Here is a 23,006-nt window from a genome sequence, read left to right as displayed (position 1 = left end):
GTTCCTAAGACATACTATCTTTATACCCACCAGGGCCGTCACATCAACCACTCCCTGTGCCTGGAATGTTCTGTGTGGCTTTTTGGCTGTCTCCATCTCATTCAAGTCTCACCTTATACATTAGTTCCCTAAGTGGCCCTCCCTGATCAGTCTAAAGGTTTCTGCCCTTTACTCTCCATTCAAGAACTCTGTTTCCTTCACTTTTCTCAATTTACAGTTAGTTATTTGTATGCTTAATGGTTTGTCTCTCTTCCTCTGCTAGACTGTAAACCCCATGACGGATGGGGCCAGGTCTGTTCAACCTACCAGTGCAGACCCAGTGTTGGTCAAGGAATTTATTTTAGGGGCAGTGTATAGAAAATCTAAGAGTAGGGATTGGTTAGAGATGAAAAGGTTAGAGGTTAAAAAAAAAATGGATCCAAGAATTGCCTAGAGAAGAATATGTCAAAATTAAAGTTAATTGATACTAGAAGCTTCAATTCTGGATCATCTTTGGGAGAATTAGATTCGAATATATGATCTAGAAGTATTCTAATATCTTTTGTTTCTAAATAGTTCAGTATTGGCCAAGAGATCTAATCATTATTTTATCAGAATATTAATTTAACATATGATTTGAAGATGAATCTCAAATCATACCTCCCCAAGTACTCCTCTTGTTTTCCTACCAGTCCTTGGTAGGAAACTTCTGTAACTTCTGTCATATTGAGTGGACATATTGAGTGGAAACAATATGGGATTCCCTCATGAAGCTCTGAGCATAATATAATATGGTGACCTGATAAACTCAGACCAGGCCTCCTTGGAGGCCAGTTCTCTTCCCTATAGCTCTCAAATGGCATATTCCCTTAACCACAGTGGAGCAGGATTGTCAAGTCTCAAATATATCTAAAAACAGGTCATAAATGGCATGTGATATGGGAGACTGCTCACAGTATATTTATAAAAATAGGTTTAAAACAATGATAATAATCCAGTGTCAAACACAACAGTACATAATTGGTATTCAGCAAATATGTGTTGAAAAAGTTATTAATTTTAGCTAGAAAACAGATTATATTTATCTTTCACACATAATGCATATGCATAAGAAAGAAAAGACTAGAAAGTTTAACAAGTGCTATTTCTGGGGTATGAGGAGTATAGGTACTTTTTGTGTGTCTGCTTTTCTACATTTTCCAACATTGTGTAATTATATGATTAATACGCAATCAGGGAAAAATGTTATTTTTATAAACAAACCAATAAACTGTCAAAGCTACTACTGCACTCTTCTAGGCTCCCAAGGGCCTCAATTTTGGCAGAGACTCAGACTGCGGTAACTATATAAATATCAGTTTGATTGGGAAATGAAAGGAGAAAGGGGTAACTTGGGTTTCTGAAGGACCTAGTTGGTCAAGCCATTACCCAAGGGACTCCTTTGCTCACTGACGCTAGGAAAGAATGTAGAGAAGTACAAAGCAAAACTTATCTAAGTAAGTATTAACTTCAGCTGCAGAGGCAGGAGGGGGAAAAGCGACCTTCCCTACATGATGACAATTCTGTTCTAGAGTTTGTTGTTAAGTTTTCAAATGTCAGGTAGAGTGTGGACCAGAATTCAACTTGATGAAGGCATGATTGCAGACAATAAAGACATGAAAGATAGCATTTAACTGCAGAGGTTTCAACATCTTTTGTGGCTACCATAACATGTAGGGCATGCATTGTACACATGGTGCTTTATACTAAAGGCATTTTAAATTTATTTCTAATTCTATCATTCTCCCTTACACACTGATCCTCAAAACTAGAATTGTTCACCCAGTGATAGTTAAGTGGGTGAGGTCACCAAAACTACTACGTTAAGTGCCATGGGAGACCCAAGAGCATACACATTTGTATGTGCAATGTCTTCTAAACAAAAAAGAAACCACGATGGTTTGTAATGTGCCTATTTGTTATATAACGTTTAGTCTTACAACAAAATCTGATTCCCTCGCTTCAGATGTCACCATTAAAATCTTTATTAAAAACAAACAAGCAAACAAACAAAAAAATCCTCAAGTCCGAAAAGAATGAAAGTTAACAAACTATATCAACTGCAATCACATGGAGACCATACCACCTTATGCTGGGTTTTTCGTAGAGACACATAACAAATACTACACAAGTTTAAAGATGAAAATTAAACAAGAACAGAGGATCTGGTAGTATAACTGAAAAAGTTCAAAGACATGGCTGCATAATATTTTTAAGCATTAAGATTGTGTAACAAGCAAGAAGAGAACTACAAACCTAGGTTAAAATGCAAAAAGTGCCCTAATCATATCATTTTGGAACTGTCTGAGACAATTGAACAGTAATATTTGCTTACAAGGAATGAATAACCATTCAAGGAGTACAGCTTGTGTACACTTTTCAACAGACATTAAACTATCAGGGAAAAAACTGTATACAAGAGTATCAGTTTATTTCTTCCAGCTTGAGGCTGACAGAACCTACAGATAAAATGATCCCCTGCTAACTCCCTTGGTATTTAAAGGATTCTTTGCTTAGTTTGAATTATCAGCCAGACTTATAGCTGACATTAGAAAACTGTATAAACCAAACTGCTGTCTACAGTCCTCCCTGCAGTACATGAACTTCTGTACACAAGTAAACACAGGGTGACTAGGACTTAGTTTTAATTCTTTTATGTTATTAATTACCTTTACTTGTCAATTAAATACATAATTTATATAATTTTTAACTAATTATTTTATCATACACACAGATAAACTTTAATTCTGTTAATAATTATCACATTTAGCTAAATTAACAAGCTTCAACTACGTGTATCATGCTTACATGAAATGCAGTCATATAGCTTTGGTCAGGAGAAAAAGGTACTCTGAAGAAGCTGAGCAAGTCTGAAGAGATACAATCCCATATGCAGGGAGGAATAATGCTGACCCAAGCGCATTAATTTTGCTATAGACCCTTCAGTTAATGCTCAGAGTGTAACATGAAAATCAGTACTCACTTGCTGCAGGAAAGCAAAAAGGAAGGAATGCCTCTAACTTGGGTCCACATATCCTACTTTCCTTAGAAAAGGAGGCTGTGTGTGGTTGCCTAGAGACTAAATCCAGTTTACTAATCAAAGAAACACACCAGTTCTCCACGGGGCATGGAACTTCATCAGAGGCCTTGTTCTCTTGTGGAAAAAGGCCAAAGTCTAAATTTATCTGTACTCGTGGGGTAGCAAGACCAAAGCAGGGGGCAATTGCCCTCTTGGTGTTATTTTTCCAATGGCATTTGCTCACTCCGTGTCTCTGTGTCTCATTTTGGTAATTCTTGAAGTATTTCGAAATTTTTCATTATTATTTTATTTGTTATGGTGATCTGTGATCAGTGATCTTTGATGTTACTATCGTAATTGTTTTGCGGTGTCATGAACCATGCCCATATTAGATGGTGAACTTAATTGATAAATGTTGTGTGTGTTCTGACTGCTCCACCAACCAGCTGACACCCCTTCTCTTTCCCTCTCCTCAGGCCTCCCTATTCCCTGAGACACAACAGTATTGAAATTAGGCCAGTTAATAACCCAACAAAGGCCTCTAAGTATTCAAGTGAAAGGAAGAGTCACACGTCTCTCACTTTAAATCAGAAGCTTAGTGACTTGGAAAACCAAGACAGACGGAAAGCTTAGCCTCTTGCACCAAACAGCCAAGCTATGAATGCAAAGGAAATGTTCTTGAAGGCAATTAAGTGTGCTACTCCAGTGAACACACAAAGGATAAGAAAGTGAAACAGCCTTATTGTTGATATGGAGAAAGTTTTAGTTGTCTGGATAGAAGATCAAACCAGCCACAACATTCCCTTAAGCCAAAGCCTAATCCAGAGCAAGGCCCTAACTCTCTTCAACTCTATGAAGGCTGAGAGAGGTGAGGAAGCTGCGGAAGAAAAGTTAGAAGTTAGCAGGGGTTGGTTCATGAGGTTTAAGGAAAAAAGCCATCTCCATAACATAAAAGTGCAAGGTGAAGCAGCAAGAGCTGATGTATTGAATAGAAGCTGCAGCAAGTTATGCAGAAGATCTAGTTAAGATGGTTAATGAAGGTGACTGCACTAAACAACAGATTTTCAATGTAGATGGAACAGCCTTCTATTGGAAGAAGATGCATTCTAGGATTTTCATAGCTAGAGAGGAGAAGTCAATGCCTGGCTTCAAAGCTTCAAGAGAGACAGGCTGATTCTTTTTTGGGGGGATCATGCAGATGATGACTTGAAGTTGAAGCCAATGCTCATTTATCATTCCAGAAATCTTAGGGCTCTTCAGAATTATGCTCAATCTACTCTGCCTGTGCTCTAATAAATGGAACAACAAAGCTTAGGTGACAGTGCATCTGTTAACATGATCTACTGAATACTTTAAGCCCACCTACTGCTCAGGAGAAAAGATTCCTTTCAAAATATTACTGCTCATTGACAACGCGTCTGGTCACCCAAGAGCTCTGATGGAGATGCACAGATTAATGTTGTTTTCATGCCTGCTAACACAACATCTGTTCTGCAGCCCGTGGATCAAGGAGTAGTTTCAAGTCTTATTATTTATGAAAGACATTTTATAAGGCTATAGCTGCCATAGATTGTGATTCCTCTGATGGATCTGGGCAAAGTAAATCGAATACCTTCTGGAAAAGATTCACCATCCCTTTTTTTTTTAAATTGAAGTACAGTTGAATATGTTCTTTTTCATATTCTTTTCCATACGGTTTATTACAGAGTATTAAGGATTCACCATTCTAGATGCCACTAAGAACCTTTGTAAAAAATTTTTTTAATTTAAAAATTTTTTAAAAAAGAAACTTTGTGATTCATGCGACGAAGTCAAAATATCAACAGTAATAGGAGTTCAGAAAAAGTTGAATCCAGCCCTCATGGATGACTTTGGTGGGGGGGGGCGGTTCAAGACATCAGTGGAGGAAGGAACTGTAAATGTGGTAGAAAGAGGGAGGAAACTACAATTAAAGTGAAGCCTGAAGATGTGACTGAATTGCTGTAATTTCATGATAAAACTTTAAAGGATGAGAAGTTGCTTCTTATGGATGAGCAAAGAACGGGGCTTCCTGAGATGGAAACTATTCCTGGTGAAGATACTGTGAAGACTGTTGAAATAACATCAAATGATTTAGACTATTACATAAACTTAGTTGATAACACAGTAGCAGGGCTGGAGAGGATTGACCCCAATTTTTAAAGAAGTTCTACTGTGGGTAAAATACTGTCAAACAGCATTACATGCTACAGAGAAATCATTCATGAAAGGAAGAGTCAATTCATGCACTAAACTTCACTGTTGTCTGTTTTAAGCCACCCCAACCTTCAGCAAGCACCATCCTGATCAGTCAGCAGTCATCAACATCCTGGCAGGACGCTCCACCAGCAAGAAGATTATGACTCACCGAAGCCTCAGATGATAGTTAGCATTTTTTAGCAATTAAGTATTTTTAATTAAGGTTTGTATTGTTTTTTTAGACAGTATGCTATTGCACACTTAACGGACTACAGTATAAACAATTTTCATACGCACTGGGAAACCAAGACATTCCATGTGACTCACTTTATTGCAACATTCACTTTATTGCAGTGATCTGTAACTGAACCCACAATAATCTCTACAATAATCTCTGAGATATGTCTATAACTCAATTTTTTTAAAAGAACTGACTCTACTTCAATCAGACTCAAACTTAAAATATGACATGTTGTAAGCTATTATATAAAAAATAAAACAAGGTCCTACTGTATAGCACAGGGAACTATATTCAATTATCTTGTAATAAACTCTAATGGAAAAGAATCTGAAAAAAGTATATATTCTGAATCACTTTGCTGTACACCAGAAACTAACAAAAGATCGTAAATTAACTATACTTCAAAAACAATTATATACGTTTGTGTGTGTATATATATATATATATATATATATATATATATAATGTTAATCTTGCCTGACAGGCATTAGCCATTTGTTTCTACAAAGAATACAAAGGAAGCTGTCCCTCCCCAACCCCCCCAAATAAGTACTGTATTTTACTTCTGTGCATCCCACATCCTCCTTGGCCATTGGCAACTGTTGCTGTATCATCTCATCAGCCCAGGTGCAATCCTCATGACCAGCTGATGCCAATAAACTTTTATTTCCTCTGCCCACCTCCTTCACGTTCCTTATAAACTTGTTAGATTTCAAAGCAATACCTCAGAAAGTATTCCCATACAACTCAGAAGACTTAAGGAATTAAGGGGGTTCATGTCCCCTTCCTCCTTCAAAGCCAGTAAAAGTGCATCAAGTCCTTACATCATATCACTCTGACCTCCTCTCTTACCTCCCTCTTTGACTTTTAAGGACCCCTTTGATTACACTCAGCCCAGCCAGATAATATGGGACAACCTCCCCATCTCAGGACCTTAAGCCATAACAATAAAATTTACTCCCAATACTACTACTGTACCCAGACAACAGAATATTATTTGGCAACATAAATGAATGAAATACTGATACATGGTACAAAATGAACCTTAGAAACATTATGCTAAGTGAAAGAAGCCAGTCACAAAAGACCACAAATTGTATGATTCCATTTATATGAAACATTCAGAATAGGCAATCTTATAGACAGCAAGTAGATCAGTGGTTGCTTAGGGCTAGGAAAGTAGGAGGGGGATAATGGAGATTGACTGCTAATGGGTAAAGGGTTTCTTTTAAAGGGCACAAACACATTTTAAAGTTAGATTGTGGTGATTATTACACAGCGCTATGAGTATTTTTAAAAATTGAATTGCATACTTTAAATTGAATTGTATGGTATATGAATTATACACTGATAAAGCTGTTGTTAAAAATACTACCGTATTTATTATGGCTACCATTGAAAAGTTACTATGTGCAAGAAGCCTTAGAGACCCTATATCATCTGATCCTTAACAACTCTGTGAGGTCAATTTTTCATCTTATAGATGAGAAAACAAGTTCAGTAAAATTAAAATATTTATACAAAGTTACAGAGCTGCTCAGGAATAGTACCCAGATATACTACTCTAAAGAAATGTCTCTATACAGTCCATGCTTTCTAAATTATGCCATGTTTGCCATCAAATAGTTTATTGGAAATATAAGAGATCACTGACATACAAATGGCCTTGAAAAAACAGGCATTTGGTTTCTATCACTGGTGGGAGTAAGTTTTTTTGAGGCATCAATGATAAGAAATAAGGCTTGACACAGGGAATTATACCCATTATCTTGGGGGGGGGGTGTATGTACCTATCTTATATATACCTATAATGGAGTATAATCTGCAAAAATAATACTGAATCACTATGCCATACACCTGAAACACAATACTGTAAATCAACTATATGTACTTCAATGAAAGAAAAAAAAAGGCTGAAAAGGTTAGCATCATTGTTAAATTCAAAATCCACATCTAGAAAACAAATGCCTCTGGAGAGCAACTAAAACTAATTAAGGTCATATAATTTGTTCCTTCTCTTTCAGTTTATGTCAGAGCTAGACTGTGAATGTCTTCAAGATACAGATGTCATCTGTTTGTCATTTTTTAAGTCAACACCTCTAATAATTCTTGGTTCTTTGTATTAATAGAAACACCAACAAAATATAAATATACAGAAACCATCATTATTTCTTTAAACTACACTCATTAGGAAAAAGTATTCCTTTATTTAGATTTTATTACTTACATTTAGTTTTTTATCCATACATTTAGAGGAAACTACAAACACTAACTTATTAGCCATTCCAGAAAGATAGGTGGATAAAAGAAGTATAAGAGGAAGAAATACAGATACTATACTAAAGGTACACTTTTTCATCTAAAATGCAACTAATCATCTATTTAGTTGTTATATCAGTCTGTTTGCTGCTGTAACAAATTATCACAAACTCAGTGGCTTAAGACAACACCAGTTTATTATCTTTTGGTTCTGTAGGTCTGAAGTCTGACATGGGTCTCACTGGGCTAAATTCAAGGTCTCAGCGCGGCTGCGTTCCTTTCTGAGGCACTAGGGAGGAATGCTTCCTTGCCTTTTTCATTTTCTAGAGGCTACCTGCATTCCTTGGTTCATGTCCACTTCCTCCTTCAAAGCCAGTAAAAGTGGGTCAAGTCCTCCTTACACTGCATCACTCTGACCTCTTCTTTTACCTCCCTCTTCCACTTTTAAGGACCCTTATGATTATACTGGGCTCACCCAGATAATCCAGGAAAACCTCCCCAACTCAGGACCTCAAATTAAGGTCCTTAACTTAATCACATCTGCAAAGTCCTTTTATAATGTAACGAAACATATCCACAGGTTCTGGGAATTAAGACATTGCTATCTTTGGGTAACCATTATTCTGCCTATCACAGTTGCTCTTATCTTCAAAGAAATCAGGATATACCCATAGTAAATTGAGCCTAAACTGGAGGAGTGGTGGGGCATACTAATGGTTTAAATAGAGCACGTCGAATTTGGGATGAAAAATTCCTCCTTTTTGTTGTCATATTCTTACTGACACTCTATTTTGAAGATGAACCGTAATTAGATACATGGAATAATAGGAGAAATAGGTTGCCATTCAAAACCATGATAGGAAATAGAACTATCTAAATGAATCTGTCAATTTTCAAATCTGAACAGAAACCAAAAAAGCTTATTTTGTACTTTCTTTTTACACATTGTTCTGCCATAGCACTCATCAACTACCATTCATACAAAAGCCACAGCCTGTATCATAAAATTGGGTGTTGTACTAGTTCAAACTACAGAAAAGGTAGCTGGGAAGACTATACCAGGGCATAATGACCATGAGTCTTTTGGGGTTTTTTTTTTGCGGTACGCCGGCCTTTCACTGTTGTGGCCTCTCCCGTTGCGGAGCACAGGCTCCGGACACGCAGGCTCAGAGGCCATGGCTCACGGGCCCAGCCGCTCCGCAGCACGTGGGATCTTCCAGGACCGGGGCACGAACCCACGTCCCCTGCATCGGCAGGCGGACTCTCAACCACTGCGCCACCAGGGAAGCCCGACCATGAGTTTTTATGAACCTTTAAACTAAAATATCCAAAGAAACATTATATACGTATATGTGGTTAAGAAAGCAAACCTCCTTTTTGAAAGGTCCAAGTTCAAAATGAAATTATGTCACTACATTATAAGACTGACTTTTGCTTAATTCCCCAGAACAACATTCCGTCCAGTGTTTAACTTTTTCAATTTAGCGTTATATCTTTTTTGACTCCAAGACAGAAGACTGATGTTTGACGTACTCAAGTTATAGCCAGCATTTACCAATTCTTTGATTCGACTTTTTAAAGTGCTTATGCTTGAATCCAAAATCTGAGGATTTTCAATTATTTGTGAAATGCTAATTTTTTCTTCTATGAGGCAGTCTATTTTATCACTAAACTTTTTCTCTCCCAAGAAGATCACATCTGGACAGCTTAAAACAAACTTCCGTATCTCTTCTGCAGTACACCCAAGAGAAAACAGTCTTTCTTTGATATTTGTGTAGTTTCTTCTCATACAGTCATTGGAAAGGTCTAGGATTTTAGCTCCTGGACCATGTATCAAAACAAGCAGCTGCTCATTGTTCAAGTTGAAAGCTGACTGTAAAAATTCAATATTAGTTTTTACCCGTTTGGTGCTCTGAATTAAGATGAAAGGGTTTTTTAAAATTATCTTCCTGACAAAACCTGTGGGATCATTGTGACCCAAAGACAAACAGACTTCTTGCAAAAATTCAACCATCTGTTTATTCAGCTCAAGACTATTGGAGAAGGTACGCGGGGCACTGGTCAACAATCGACAAAGGCATTTACGGGTCAATCCAACTGAGTAGAGGAACTCTATATTTTTCTCTAAGTTTAGGTTGTTACTGGACCGAAAAAAGGATTCAGGAGAACGTTCCAAAACAGCTACAATTTCAAGGTCTGATGTCACAATTCTTCTCCACAGATCCCACCGATTTGAAAGACTTTCAGGTGTGCGTGTCATGGCTCGTGGATATCTTGATATGATGCTAGCAATCACTTCTTTGCTAGCTCCTTTAGACAGAAGGAATGCCTTCAGGTTCTGCTCATTAGTACCTCTCCTATTAAAAACTCCAGGCTGTCGTTTCTTTGCCATGTCAACATCTACTCCCATACTAAGTAAGTTATTCAGCAGTTCTTCATTTTCCAAAGGTTCACTGTCTGCATTATCACATTTCATTCTGAAAAGCCTAAATGAAACTGATTTAAAGAGGATTTCTGCTGAAAATCGGATCATCCAACGTCTTGAACCAAAAAGAAAGTTACTTCTCATATACAAGAGGTTTCTTGGTGCCATAAGGGTCAGGTAGCCCAAACCTTTTGGAATGCTGTATAAAACAACATATATAATATTATACAAACACACATGTTAAAGAGATAAAAGACCATATTATGACCCTGTCAGTATCATGGTCATTTCTGTAAGAAAATACCTAGGGATCCAGCTCTCCTGGTGCTGTTGTAACACTCCCACCACCACACTCCCACTCCCTAGCTCACTGCTTCTGATTATCTGTGGGTCAGGGGCCACTTCTATTCTTAACATAAAGAAAAGCAGTACAGCATCATCACTGCCCCAGAATTATTCCTGCCTTTACCTTCCTCTTTTTATTTGGCCTTGCCTGCCTTGGCTACCCAAAACCAATTGCCCCTCTCCATCTCTGCTTTATCTTCCTGGTTTCCAAATCTTTGGCTTATTCCTACTAATTGATGCTTTCAATTCTGCCTTGTCTTCTAAGTTACTAGATCTTTGGCCTTGCCTCTGCCCATAGATACCAGACTTCTCTGCCTCTGTTCTCACTTCCTGGTTATCAAACTCTAAATCTAGGGGACTTCCCTGGTGGCACAGTGTTTAAGAATCCGCCTGCCAATGCAGGGAACATGGGTACTACCCCTGGTCCGGGAAGATCCCACATGCCGCGGAGCAACTAAGCCCGTGCGCCACAACTACTGAGGAGCCTGCACTCTAGAGCCCGTGAGGCACAACTACTGAAGCCCGCGTGCCTAGAGCCCGTGCTCCACAAAGAGAAGCCACCGCAATGAGAAACCTGCACAACAAAACGAAGAGTAGCCCTCACTCGCCACAACTAGAGAAAGCCCGCGCGCAGCAAGGAAGACCCAACACAGCCAAAAAAAAAAAAAATTTTTTTTTAAACCTCTAAATCTAGCCCTGAAAACCAACACTTTATACTACCTAATTTCCACCTTAAACACCTTTTTCTAGATTCATGGTACTCTTTAAACCCATGCTATCATTAGAACCTTAATTCTTATCTTACATAGCTCCTGATCCCAATCTCCATGTCACTCAATTTACCCTAATGTCCCCTTGGTTCTTGGGTTAACCCAACAACTCCAAACCAATTTTCATCTCCATAATGATCTAGCTGGGATATTTCATACACACAGTCCACCGCATGTGGAACTATACAGAGAGATGGGATGTAAACATTTTAGAAGTTACTTTTGCCATTCTCCTCACCACCGTTTTATAAAAGACGAACTCAGGGCTCTCTGCATCTGTGTCACAACACATGTAACTTTGATCAAGTGACTCAAACCTGGGTAACTCACTTTCCTGATCATTTAGAAATAGGGCCTAAGATGGATGAACTTATACATGATAATCATCATAGGTCCCTACTAAAACAAGCACCTCTATTTATAGGAAATATTTTATGAGAAAATCAACAGAAAAGTTTTCTTCTGTTATCCAGCTTGTCAGATGGTTTATGTTCCTAAGTTGTTTGTGGTCTGAGTCATACAACAACACATAATACTTTTTTAACTGTACTTTCTCCTTTTCAGACTATACAGCTGTGACAAACTTAGTTCTTGATTCCTAATTACTTACAACAGGCTCTTATCACTTAAAAGAGGCATTTCCCTTCTCCTCTCTGCTAATTAAGCATAAAATAGAAAATAGAGATAGATGGTTCCAACTCACCACGAACATTTCTGGGCTTGAGATACTGCTTTCAAGATCCATATAAGAAAAGCTCCTCTGTGTCTGTCCTTTTAATTACTACAATCTAACAAGAACTTGGATTATGCCTACAGGCTGGGAACATTCCTGTAACTCAGATAATCCACCAATCATCAAAGAATTAACAAAAGATTCCAAAACTATAGATTCAAATAACATTCAAACAAAACGCAGAACACTCACAAAGTAAACAGCAAACAGCAAAAGCACATTTTAGATTGCCCTATACTCTGAGTTCATTATTCTTCATGTCTCCATAATACCACATACTACTCTATAACTACATACTCTTCCAAAAATGCATGAAGACAGAAACTTAAAAATAAGATCCTCCTAACTAAAGAATGAAGGCTTTACCTTGCCCTGCTCAACAACTTGCTCTCTCTTCCAGATGTTCAGGGTGACCTCTACTGGATCATGGGACAGAACACTGACAACTGTAGATAAAACCAGTGCTTTCCAAAGAGGGGTGAGAGATTATCCAATGGGACGCAGGAAGAAAACAGTAGAGCTCCAACTTGTATTTGTCTTGGCCTTTTAAAATTTCTACTTTTTACATGTTTCACCATGTAAAAATGTATACAATATAATAGTACTATAAAACATGTATATAACTAATTAGTAAATAAATATACCTATATTGGAGGTACATTTATAAACCTTTTTATTAAGATTGTACATGTTCAAAAATGTCTATGACTACTACTCTAGACTACACTCTACTCTTGAGAAACAGGGCTGAACGAGTCACAGAAAGTTCAAAAGAAATTCTACTGATGAGAAACTAAAAGTAAGTAAAAATATATGCCAAATATCTTAACAAAAGAGGAATAAATTAAGGTTTCTCCTGAATCTGTCATAGGGGGATTTTGTCTTTGTGTATAATTTATTCTCCATGGAAATATCTTTCACACAATTTAGTATGTCCAAAACCAAACTGAGCATCCTTCCCAGCCCCCAAACCAGCCCTCCTCTGATTAATGAAATCACTATTACTCAGTAATCACTCATGATAAAAAAAATCTGAAAGTAAGCTTTGTTTTTTTTTCTCTTCCTCAACCCCACAGTCATTAAATCATGTAGATTCAGCTTCTTCAGTATCTCTGAAATCCAATCACTCTACTCTTTGCTATTCTCTCAGACTATAACAGCCGCTTAACTTGCTTCTCTAACATCAGTCACTCAAAACTGCCCCCACAGTACACCTGTAAAACAAAGATGTGATCAAGTCCCTCATTCCCTGATTCCCTGACCCCTGTAGCTCTCCCCTAGAAGGTAAAATCTTCAGACTGACCTTTCTAGCTATCTCTTCTATTCTACAACCTCACAACAAAGCACCATTGCTCTCAAATCTCGGGTCCTAAACATCCTTGACCATTCTTGTCTCCCTGCCTTTTTTTAAGCTGTTCTTTCAGAAAGGCCTATCCTCCTAATGTCTATCCACAGTACAAGATCCCATTCAAACAGTATCTTCCCACAAACCTTTAACTTAAGAAATACTTGAAGTGAATCATTTGTTTTATAGTAATTTGTTACTAAGAGTCTGAAACTAAGTGTTCTATTTACATAGGGGAAAAAAGAGCTGAACTGGACTTAAAACTAGCAACAAAAATTTGGTTTTGATTACAATACTATAAATGCAATAAACTGACCCCCCCCCAAAATGGTATGAACAGTCTTAGCTAAGCCTAAAAACAATGGTAACTAGTATCAATAGTTGGTAAACATATGAAGAAATGGGGGGGAATTCTCAAATATTACTGTTGTTAAGGAATTTGGTACCAACCATCATATCTTTCAACCCAGCATTTCTACTTCTTGGAGATTATCCAAAGGAAATAAATGACAAGAATACACATTTGTTATTTAAAAAAAAAAAAAAAAGATGACCATTATAATATTACTTGCCACAGCAAAAAAGAAGAAACCCAAATGGCCACCAATAGTAGAATGATTAATACATAGTGGTACATGTATACAATAGAATACTACACAGCCTCCTTTTTTTGTGTTTTGTTTGTTTGTTTGTTTGTTTTGCGGTACGCGGGCCTCTCACTGTTGTGGCCTCTCTCGTTGCGGAGCACAGGCTCCGGACGCGCAGGCTCAGCGGCCATGGCTCACGGGCCCAGCCGCTCCGCGGCATGTGGGATCTTCCCGGACCGGTGCACGAACCCGTGTTCCCTGCATCGGCAGGCGGACTCTCAACCACTGCACCACCAGGGAAGCCCCTACACAGCCTCCTTTTAAAAATGAGGCAGGGGCTTCTCTGGTGGCGCAGTGGTTGAGAATCTGCCTGCTAATGCAGGGGACACGGGTTCGAGCCCTGGCTGGGAAGATCACACATGCCACAGAGCAACTAGGTCCGTGAGCCACAACTACTGAGCCTGCGCGTCTGGAGCCTGTGCTCTGCAACAAGAGAAGCCGCGATGGTGAGAGGCCCGCACACCGCGAACTAGAGAAAGCCCTCGCACAGAAACGAAGACCCAACACAGCCAAAAATAAATAAATAAATAAATAAATAAATTTTTTTAAATGAGGCAGATCTAACACAATAGAAAGATGTTCTAGACATTCTAAGTGGCAACCTGCTTAACAGCATAGTGGCTAGGATAATAACACTTAAATAAAAAGGGGGGGACATTAATATATACAGAGAGGGGAAAAACAGAATAACCGTTATTTTTCAGTTTTCAACACAAAAAAAGTTAAGCCTGATGACTATCAATTTATTTTACTCCTTAAGCATCCAATCTCCATTCAAAATACTATTACATCTAGCGTGGTGAATAAATATTTAAGCAGCCTAATGCAAGAAGTACCAACTGCTTCAATCTGCAAATTTCAAAACTAATTAATATTCCATAACTTATTTCCATCTGTCTCTCAAATTGACGTTTTTAATTACCAAAGCCACTATTCCAAGAGCTAAAGGCCAAAATTAACAAATACACTGAACATCTCTGTACCTGTAACTTGTGAGGTCTAAGGAATAAAGGAAGATTTACGAGCCCCTCTGCTCCACAATTCCCCACACAAAGGGGCTTTTAATGGAAATGAGTAATCACTGGTTCCAGGATTCTACATTCCAGTTAGTCTTCTTTTGACAAAACGAGCTAAGTTGGGAGACCTTTACAGCAATGAACTTCTCACCTCATTTGTCTTAAGGAAAGAGAACTTTGCATTCCTCCAGAAAAGCTGAAAAATAGCCGTTTCCTAGAAATGGAAAAATAAAAGGGGGGGGGACAAAATAACGTCAGGACTTGTAATACAGAATAAGGAGCTCAATCTCAGCTAACACTGCATAATATTCTCGTGAGATGCATAACCTCTTGTATACTAGGCATCTCTCAGAGATACTAAGAAAATGGCAAGTACAAGCCCGAGTATGAGAGGTACAGGCGGCAGAATCAAGAGTATAATTTGTAAAACCAGAACTAAGTGCTTCACACACATTATCTTACTTAACATCCACAACTTAAAAGGTCGGCATCATTCCTAAAATTACAAAACTCAGAAAAAGCGCCGAGCTCCCTTACTAGCTTGACTTAGCTCGTTGAAGCAAGGTTCGAACCCAGTTGAGTCTTTAACTCAAAAATTCCACGGGGGACTTCCCTGGTGGCGCAGGGGTTGAGAGTCCGCCTGTCGATGCTGGGGACACGGGTTCGTGCCCCGGTCCGGGAAGATCCCACATGCCGCGGAGCGGCTGGGCCCGTGAGCCATGGCCGCTGAGCTTGCGCGTCCGGAGCCTGTGCTCCGCAACGCGAGAGGCCACGACAGTGAGAGGCCTGCGTACCAAAAAAAAAAAAAAAAAAATCCACGGGTATTTTCACGGGTTCTTCCATCCCTCTTCCTCCCACAAAGAAACTCTACAAGGGGCTGCACGGGAATGGGACTTCGTTACACAGCACAGTCACCCAGACCCGCTTCTAAAAAGAAAAAGCACACCAGCAGCGAGTCACCGACCTCAACCTGGACTATAACTGGGCGCTGTAGATACCTTTACTTTCCCTTCTGGGGTCTGGAGAAGAACAGAGGGACGGAAGTGGACAGGAATAACTTCCGGCGAGGGGCCGCGCACAGAGGTGACGTCACCCTCCTGGCGCCCCCCCGGCGGCCACGCGGCCGCCTTCCGTAGCCTGACGCTAGGGCCCCGGCAGAGGGCAGCAGGAGACCGCGGTGAGCGGGGGAAACCGGTCTTCAGGTTTGATTTTGGAGGGCGGGGCGGGACTCCGAGCTTTCCCAAGACCCGGCCAAAGGCCCAGAGTTGCTGCGGGGATCCGTAGCTTGCAGGCGACACGCGGTAGGAAAGTCACTGTTATATACGTGAAGTTTGCAGCCTGATAGGATGATTACGCTTATTAATGGGATTAACATGGCGTGGATGAACACCTCCGCGTTTGGTGCAGGAAAACGCGTGTGAACAGCTCCAGGTTTTCGTTATTGAACTACCTGGTAAATCCTCAAGTGTGGCTGCTAGTCCGAATTCAGTCAGCCTTCAGGACGGGAAGTAATTCTAGTGTTCTTCGATTTAAGTGCTTACAATAAAAATTATTTCTGGTTCTTTTGAAATTGTGACGAATTTGTGCTATTTAAATCAAAGTTTTGGGACTTCCCCGGCAGTCCTGTGGTTAAGACTCTGCGCTCCCAATGCAGGGAGCATGGCTTCCATCCCAGGTGGGGGAACTAGGATCCGGCGTGCCCCAGGGCGCGGCCAAAAAATAAAAAATGATAATAAATAAATAAAAGTTTCAGTAGAAACAATCTCCGCAGCCAGTGCGTTTTTGTCACCTCTGGGGGTGTCGCCTTAAACCTTCGTGGTCCCCTCAGTCCCCAAAAGAAGGCTTATACAGAGATAAATGAAATAATCATCAGGTTGCCACTTATCTTCTGGAGGAACTGGTAGTTTAGTCCTTGGAAAAACAGAGAGTTGGGGAGAGGGTTGATCCTGAATTCTACTACAAGGAAGAATTTCCTGCATTACCCTCTTCTATGTAGGAGCATAGTGGTACAATTTTCTTCATCCCATTTCTGCACCAATGAACCAATTAGTGTTTTATCCTCACTCTGTCCCTTAGATGACTCCTAGCTGGTTTGTTGTCACTTTGTTTTGAATTGACGTTCTATTTTGTTGGTTTATAAGGATAAAGATTTACCTTTGAGACTTTACTAATAATCTATCTGTTAAGTGAAACGATTTACTCCAGTTCCTCCAGGTTAAAAAAAATTGTCTGGAAAAATTAGAAATGGTCTCTTTATGTGAGTTTCTAAAATCTATTTCTGCATGGAAGGAGCTCATATATCCCAGTTAATATTTACTATTATAAATAAATATATAAATTTATGTATATAAGCATATAAATATTATATCTACAAACTGCCTTACAATCAGAATGTAAAACAATAAAATCTTTTTTAGGAATCATTGAACTTCAGACTTTAAGAAGACGTTTGGGATTATGGAGCCTCAGTCCGCTCCTTTTACAGATAAGACATTGAAACCCTTAGAGTAGAAGCCAGCAAGAGAATGCACGTCTTATGACTCCTTGACCAGTAAGTTTTCTGTGATTTATACCACATGCTTTGTTGTACTGACATAGATTATCAAAGGTTCTTTCAGACTTACTTAAGCAACCTCACTGTTTGTTATTTGTGATGTCATGTAGGCAAAAGAGATTGGTTCTTTTGAAAATAAGTTCCATATTTCCTATCCCAAATTTTCTGATTACAAATATATTTTAAATACATATTATAAAACACTGAATAAGAAAAGTATACTAATGGTTGGATTAGAATGGTGTATTTTTTTTTTTCCCTATGGTGTAACTGCCCCATTCTTAAACTTTTTTTTTTTTAGATGTTGGGGGTAGGAGTTTATTAACTAACTTATTTATTTTTGCTGTGTTGGGTCTTCGTTTCTGTGCGAGGGCTTTCTCTAGTTGTGGCAAGCGGGGGCCACTCTTCATCGCGGTGCGCGGGCCTCTCACTGCCTCTCGCTGTTGCGGCCTCTCCCGTTGCGGAGCACAGGCTCCAGACGCGCAGGCTCAGTATTTGTGGCTCACGGGCCTAGCCGCTCTGCGGCATGCGGGATCCTCCCAGGCCAGGGCTCGAACCCGTGTCCCCTGCATTAGCAGGCAGACTCCCAACCACTGCGCCACAAGGGAAGCCCTAGAATGGTGTATTATTGATTCGTTTTTCCTTCTCATATTTCTGCAAAGAGGTTTAATCATTAATGATTTGTGCAATGTTGTCATTAACTTCAATAAGACCAAGGACTATTACTTGGTTGTCATTGGTGGTGTGTTAGAATGGAACCTGTATATACCTTGCCTGTATTTTATTCATTATTCACTATATCCTGCCTGCCACCACTATTTTCAGGATGGGGGGAATATAGTGGAAAACAAGACAAAGACCTGCCCTCCTGGGATAATATTATCCCTCCTGGGATATTATTTCCAGGATAGGTCTCACTCAGCCTGAGTATCTGCTCATCTACATGCTTTCGCAAGACCATAGCTGACCCAAGCCCCTACTAAAATGATGTAATTAAGAAAAAGAAAGTGTGGTTAGAAACACTGGGGGACTGTGTGTGGGAGAAGATCAGTGGCAGGGAGTAAGCGATGATGAAGGAACAAAGAGGAAAAGGAATGAGATGAAGTAGTAGCAACATGGTAGAGAATTTTTCCTAGAAGCTGTTCTAAAGTTTTCATCTTTCTGGATTTTTAATAAAGGCTAAAGTAACTCAGTTTTTAAGTCGAATTTATATTGTCATATATCTCTTTTACAATTCTCTTTCTTTTCTGAAACCATGGTGATATTGGATGGTATATGTATTTTTAAATGACCTTACTTGGGGAAAGAAAAAGTTGCTAAATTGAATTGGATCTCTCCTTCCCCTTTTTATTTGAAAGTCTGTTGCAGGGAAAGGTTAGACTCTGGATAGACTTTGGAGCCCTACTTCCTCAAGTTGGACTTAGACACTCAGGGGATGGGCTGAAAGTCAAGCACGAATATAGTATCTGTGCTATATTCAGAAACACCTCTGCCTTTTTATAACTAAGTTTGTTTCTTTGTTTTTGTTTTTGTTTTTTTACTGTGCCAAAGGTACTTGCCTGACCAGCTCTGCCCAGGAAATGTCCTTAGTTTTTTTTTTTTTTTAATTAAAGCATTTATTAGCTTATATATATATTTTTTATTAGTTTCTGCTTTATAACAAAGTGAATCAGTCATACATATACATCTGTTCCCACATCCCTTCCCTCATGCATCTCCCTCCCTCCCACCCTCCCCATCCCACCCCTCCAGGCGGTCACAAAGCACCGAGCTGATCTCCCTGTGCTCTGCGGCTGCTTCCCACTATCTATCTACCTTACGTTTGGTAGTGTATATATGTCCATGCCTCTCTTTCGCTTTGTCACAGCTTACCCTTCCCCCTCCCCATATCCTCAAGTCCATTCTCAAGTAAGTCTGTGTCTTTATTCCCGTTTTACCCCTAGGTTCTTCATGACATTTTTTTTTTAATTCCGTATATATGTGTTAGCATACGGTATTTGTCTTTCTCTTTCTGACTTACTTCACTCTGTATGACAGACTCTAGGTCTATCCACCTCATTACAAATAGCTCAGTTTTGTTTCTTTTTATGGCTGAGTAATATTCCATTGTATATATGTGCCACATCTTCTTTATCCATTCATCCGATGATGGACACTTAGGTTGTTTCCAGCTCCTGTCCTTAGTTTTTCATGTAAATAGACTTCCAGCAAACCACAAGCCTTTGGTTGACCACTCATGTTTGAATCTCAGAAGACCCAATTAAGGTCAGAAAGGAAGTGGTCCTCCATTCCCCCACCCCCAATTCAATAAAACAACACCCATAGACTCCTGGACTCAGTGGACAAATGGATCACCCACACCCCATCAACTTCCTAGACAGAGTGCCAGCTTCCTACAAGTCTCACTTTAGGGCCTTCAGAGGAGCATCAGGTCTCTACCCAGAACTCTCTTCCTCCATTCTCTTGCCTGGCCGTTTGGTTTGCATGAAAACAAATGGAAAAGCTACAAACTGCTTAAGGCTGAGTAAAGCAGTAAAGTTACTCAGATAGTCACAAGTGGTTAATATTCTTTCTGTATGCAAACAAAAGAGCTAGCTTAATTTCCCCCCTTTTGAAAACAATTGTTTTTAATAACCTTAGATTTATGAAGTTTCCTGCTGGCAACTTTCTTTCTCTGAAATGTGCCTAACCACAAGGGTCTGTGGCAAGGAACTGGATACTTAGCCTGGCAAATTTGCTGATTCCAGACCTGATATGATCCTGGATTCTCATGGTAGTTAGACTACCACCATCAGCAGGATAGAGTTGGCTAAGAGAAACGCCATAATACTTGAGACTCCATTCAGTCTGGTGAGTTTAAGTACCTTTTGGGTTGTTTGATCCTATGTTACCCTGCCTTCCATTACCATGAAGCAGTTCTTAATTACTGGTAGAAAATGTTATCTTACCACAGAGCAGGGGAGCAAATATTCACAAGATGGAATACAATCTGCCTTTTCCAAAATTATCTCCCTTCCTGTTTACAGTATATCTTGAAATTCCACCTTTAGACATTTATTCCTTGGTATTTATAGCATGGTGATTTTAAATCAGAAACATATTTGAAAGGGAAAACAAATTAAGCCAACAGTCAGCAAACTTTTTCTATAAAGGGCCAGATGGTAAATATTTTAGGCTTTGTGGGCCACATACTATCTCTGTTACACAGTCTTTTCTTTCTCTCTTTCTTTTTTTTACAACTCTTTAAAACTGTAAAAACTGTTTTTAGCTCAAGGGCAGCCTGGCCACTGGCCATAGTCTGCCCACACCTGCATTAAACTATAATGAGCTACTCACAGATATCTGTAATGTAGTTTGTTGACTTAAAGACATCCAAAGAATAGGAATTTTGAGAGAAAGGACTCAAAACAGAAAAATATTAATAATATTTGAAAACATTCGTATAACAGTATCTACTAGGTACTAGTCTAATCACTTCACCTATATTAATTGATTTAATTCTATGGTAGAAATAATATTATCTCCATTTTACAGAAGAGGAAACTGAGGTAGAGGCTAAGTAACTTGCCCAAGCTCACACAGCTAGTAAGTTATTGGAAACTTAGTAGTCCAGCACCAGAGTCTATGATCATAATTGCTATGCTGACACTCAGAGAGAAATATTTTAATTCACCATAGAAAATACAAAAATAGAAATATTTTTCTATAGAAATTAAAAGGGGGGGTAAAAATTCACCCATAATTCCATCACCTAGAAATAATCACTATTCACATTTTATTTATGTCCTTTTGGTTTATATTCTTCCAGAATATTCTTATAGATAAAATTATCTTTCTTATTCAGTTCTATGAGGTAGGTATTATAGTTTTACAGATGAGGAAGTTGAGGCTTAGATAGATTAAGTGACTTTTTCAAGATCATAAAGCTAATATGTGTATGGAACCAGGATTTCAACCCGGGTGGTAGCTTCCAGAACCTGTCCTCCTAACTCCAGGCCTATACTATATTCAAGTTTATACTTAACTTGTCACACTTAAAATGTCCTTTTCCATCTCTTTTTTATAAAGAACAGTCACCCATGTTTTCTTTCAGAATGTTACTGTTTTTCTCGTTTTTCCTTTAAATCCTTGAATTATCTGGCTCTTATTTGAGAATAGAAAACATGGTAGAGATTCAGTTGTTTCTTTTTCAAATTGCTAGCCAATTATTCCAACATCATTTAATGAATAATACTTTCTTTGCCCACTGCTTTGAAATGCCACCATTATCATATACTAAACAACAGAGTAATCTTACCTTTTTTTTTTTTGCGGTATGCGGGCCTCTCACTGTTGTGGCCTCTCTCGTTGCGGAGCACAGGCTCCGGACGTGCAGGTTCAGAGGCCATGGCTCACGGGCCCAGCCTCTCCACGGCATGTGGGATCTTCCCGGACCGGGGCACGAACCCGTGTCCCCTGCATTGGCAGGCGGACTCTCAACCACTGCGTCACCAGGGAAGCCCAACCATTTTTGAATGACTGCATTTCATTTTGGGAAGACATTTCTTAAGGTTCTGTTGTGATCTGACTTAAGGGTTGATATGAAGAAAGGAAAGTAGGTTTCAGCCTGGTATGGGAATTTTCCTTTATGGATGATTTTTCCCTTGAAAAATAAAGGCCAAGGATTCAGGTGAGCATGTTTTAGCTCAAACTCTTCAGTTTTTATAGAAGTGTGAAAAATGGAAGCTGAGCTTGAAGGAATATCAGTGATTATCTTGTCCAACCCCCTTACTTATAGATAAGGAAACTGAGGCCTAAAATGGTAAAAATGACTTATCTAACAAATAATGTTGCTAGTTAGTGACTGTATTACACAGAATTCTTTCACTTGTAAGTGACAGAAATACAACTCAAACTAATTCAAACAAAAAAAGGGGATTCTCTTATAACATGGGAATGAGAGGGACAGAGATTTCCTCAGGCATGACTATATCCAGAAATTAAATTAGGTCCACAGCTCTCTCTCTGCATCTTATCTTCTCTCTGTATGTAGGTATGATTCTCTCAGGCTCTTCTATGGGGCAAGATACATGGCTGCAAGTATCTCTGAGGTTACATCCTTTTAACTGGTAACTCAAGGGAAAAGGGAGAAATCCTCTTAGTCTTGAACGTAAAATCCAAAATAAGGACTCTGGCTTTCTTTGAGTCATTTGACCACCCAATTATTTCAGGGCAGGAGTAAGCATGGCAGGATGTAATGTGATTGGCAATCCCAACAGAACCATTTGGAGTAGGGGAGATGCAATTTCTCAAAGGAAAAGAAGGGTTACTATTGCTAGAATGAAGAAAGGGAAATTGGACAGACAAAAACATCTCTGTCCAACTGAGAATCACACCACACCTGGAAGTGATGCTCAGTCAGGTAACTTCATGCTAAA

General features: G+C 39.2%; 1 protein-coding gene across 6 annotated transcripts in view; it reads right to left on the bottom strand.

Moving 5' to 3' along the window:
- The window catches only part of MTERF1 (mitochondrial transcription termination factor 1), a 394,940-nt gene extending 378,864 nt beyond the window's left edge, over positions 1–16,076 (bottom strand). Inside the window, exons 1-3 of one of the 6 annotated variants that reach the window (XM_060108932.1) lie at positions 16,034–16,076; positions 15,187–15,249; positions 7,683–10,378 (exon numbers count right to left, since the gene is read on the bottom strand). In XM_060108932.1, coding sequence (XP_059964915.1) covers positions 9,190–10,378; positions 15,187–15,218 — 1,221 coding nt within the window. In that variant the 5' untranslated portion in view covers positions 15,219–15,249; positions 16,034–16,076 and the 3' untranslated portion in view covers positions 7,683–9,189. Of the gene's footprint in view, positions 1–7,682; positions 10,379–15,186; positions 15,250–15,999 lie in introns of those variants that run through there. The other 5 variants (XM_060108931.1, XR_009533416.1, XR_009533415.1 and 2 more) reach the window with 5 other exon arrangements.
- Positions 16,077–23,006: the final 6,930 nt, after the last annotated feature.

This window comes from Mesoplodon densirostris, chromosome 9 (assembly GCF_025265405.1).
Source record: "Mesoplodon densirostris isolate mMesDen1 chromosome 9, mMesDen1 primary haplotype, whole genome shotgun sequence".
Classification (NCBI taxonomy): domain Eukaryota; kingdom Metazoa; phylum Chordata; class Mammalia; order Artiodactyla; family Ziphiidae; genus Mesoplodon; species Mesoplodon densirostris.
The sequence above is the reverse complement of the archived record's forward strand: the minus strand, read 5'-3'. Positions and strand labels throughout refer to the sequence as shown.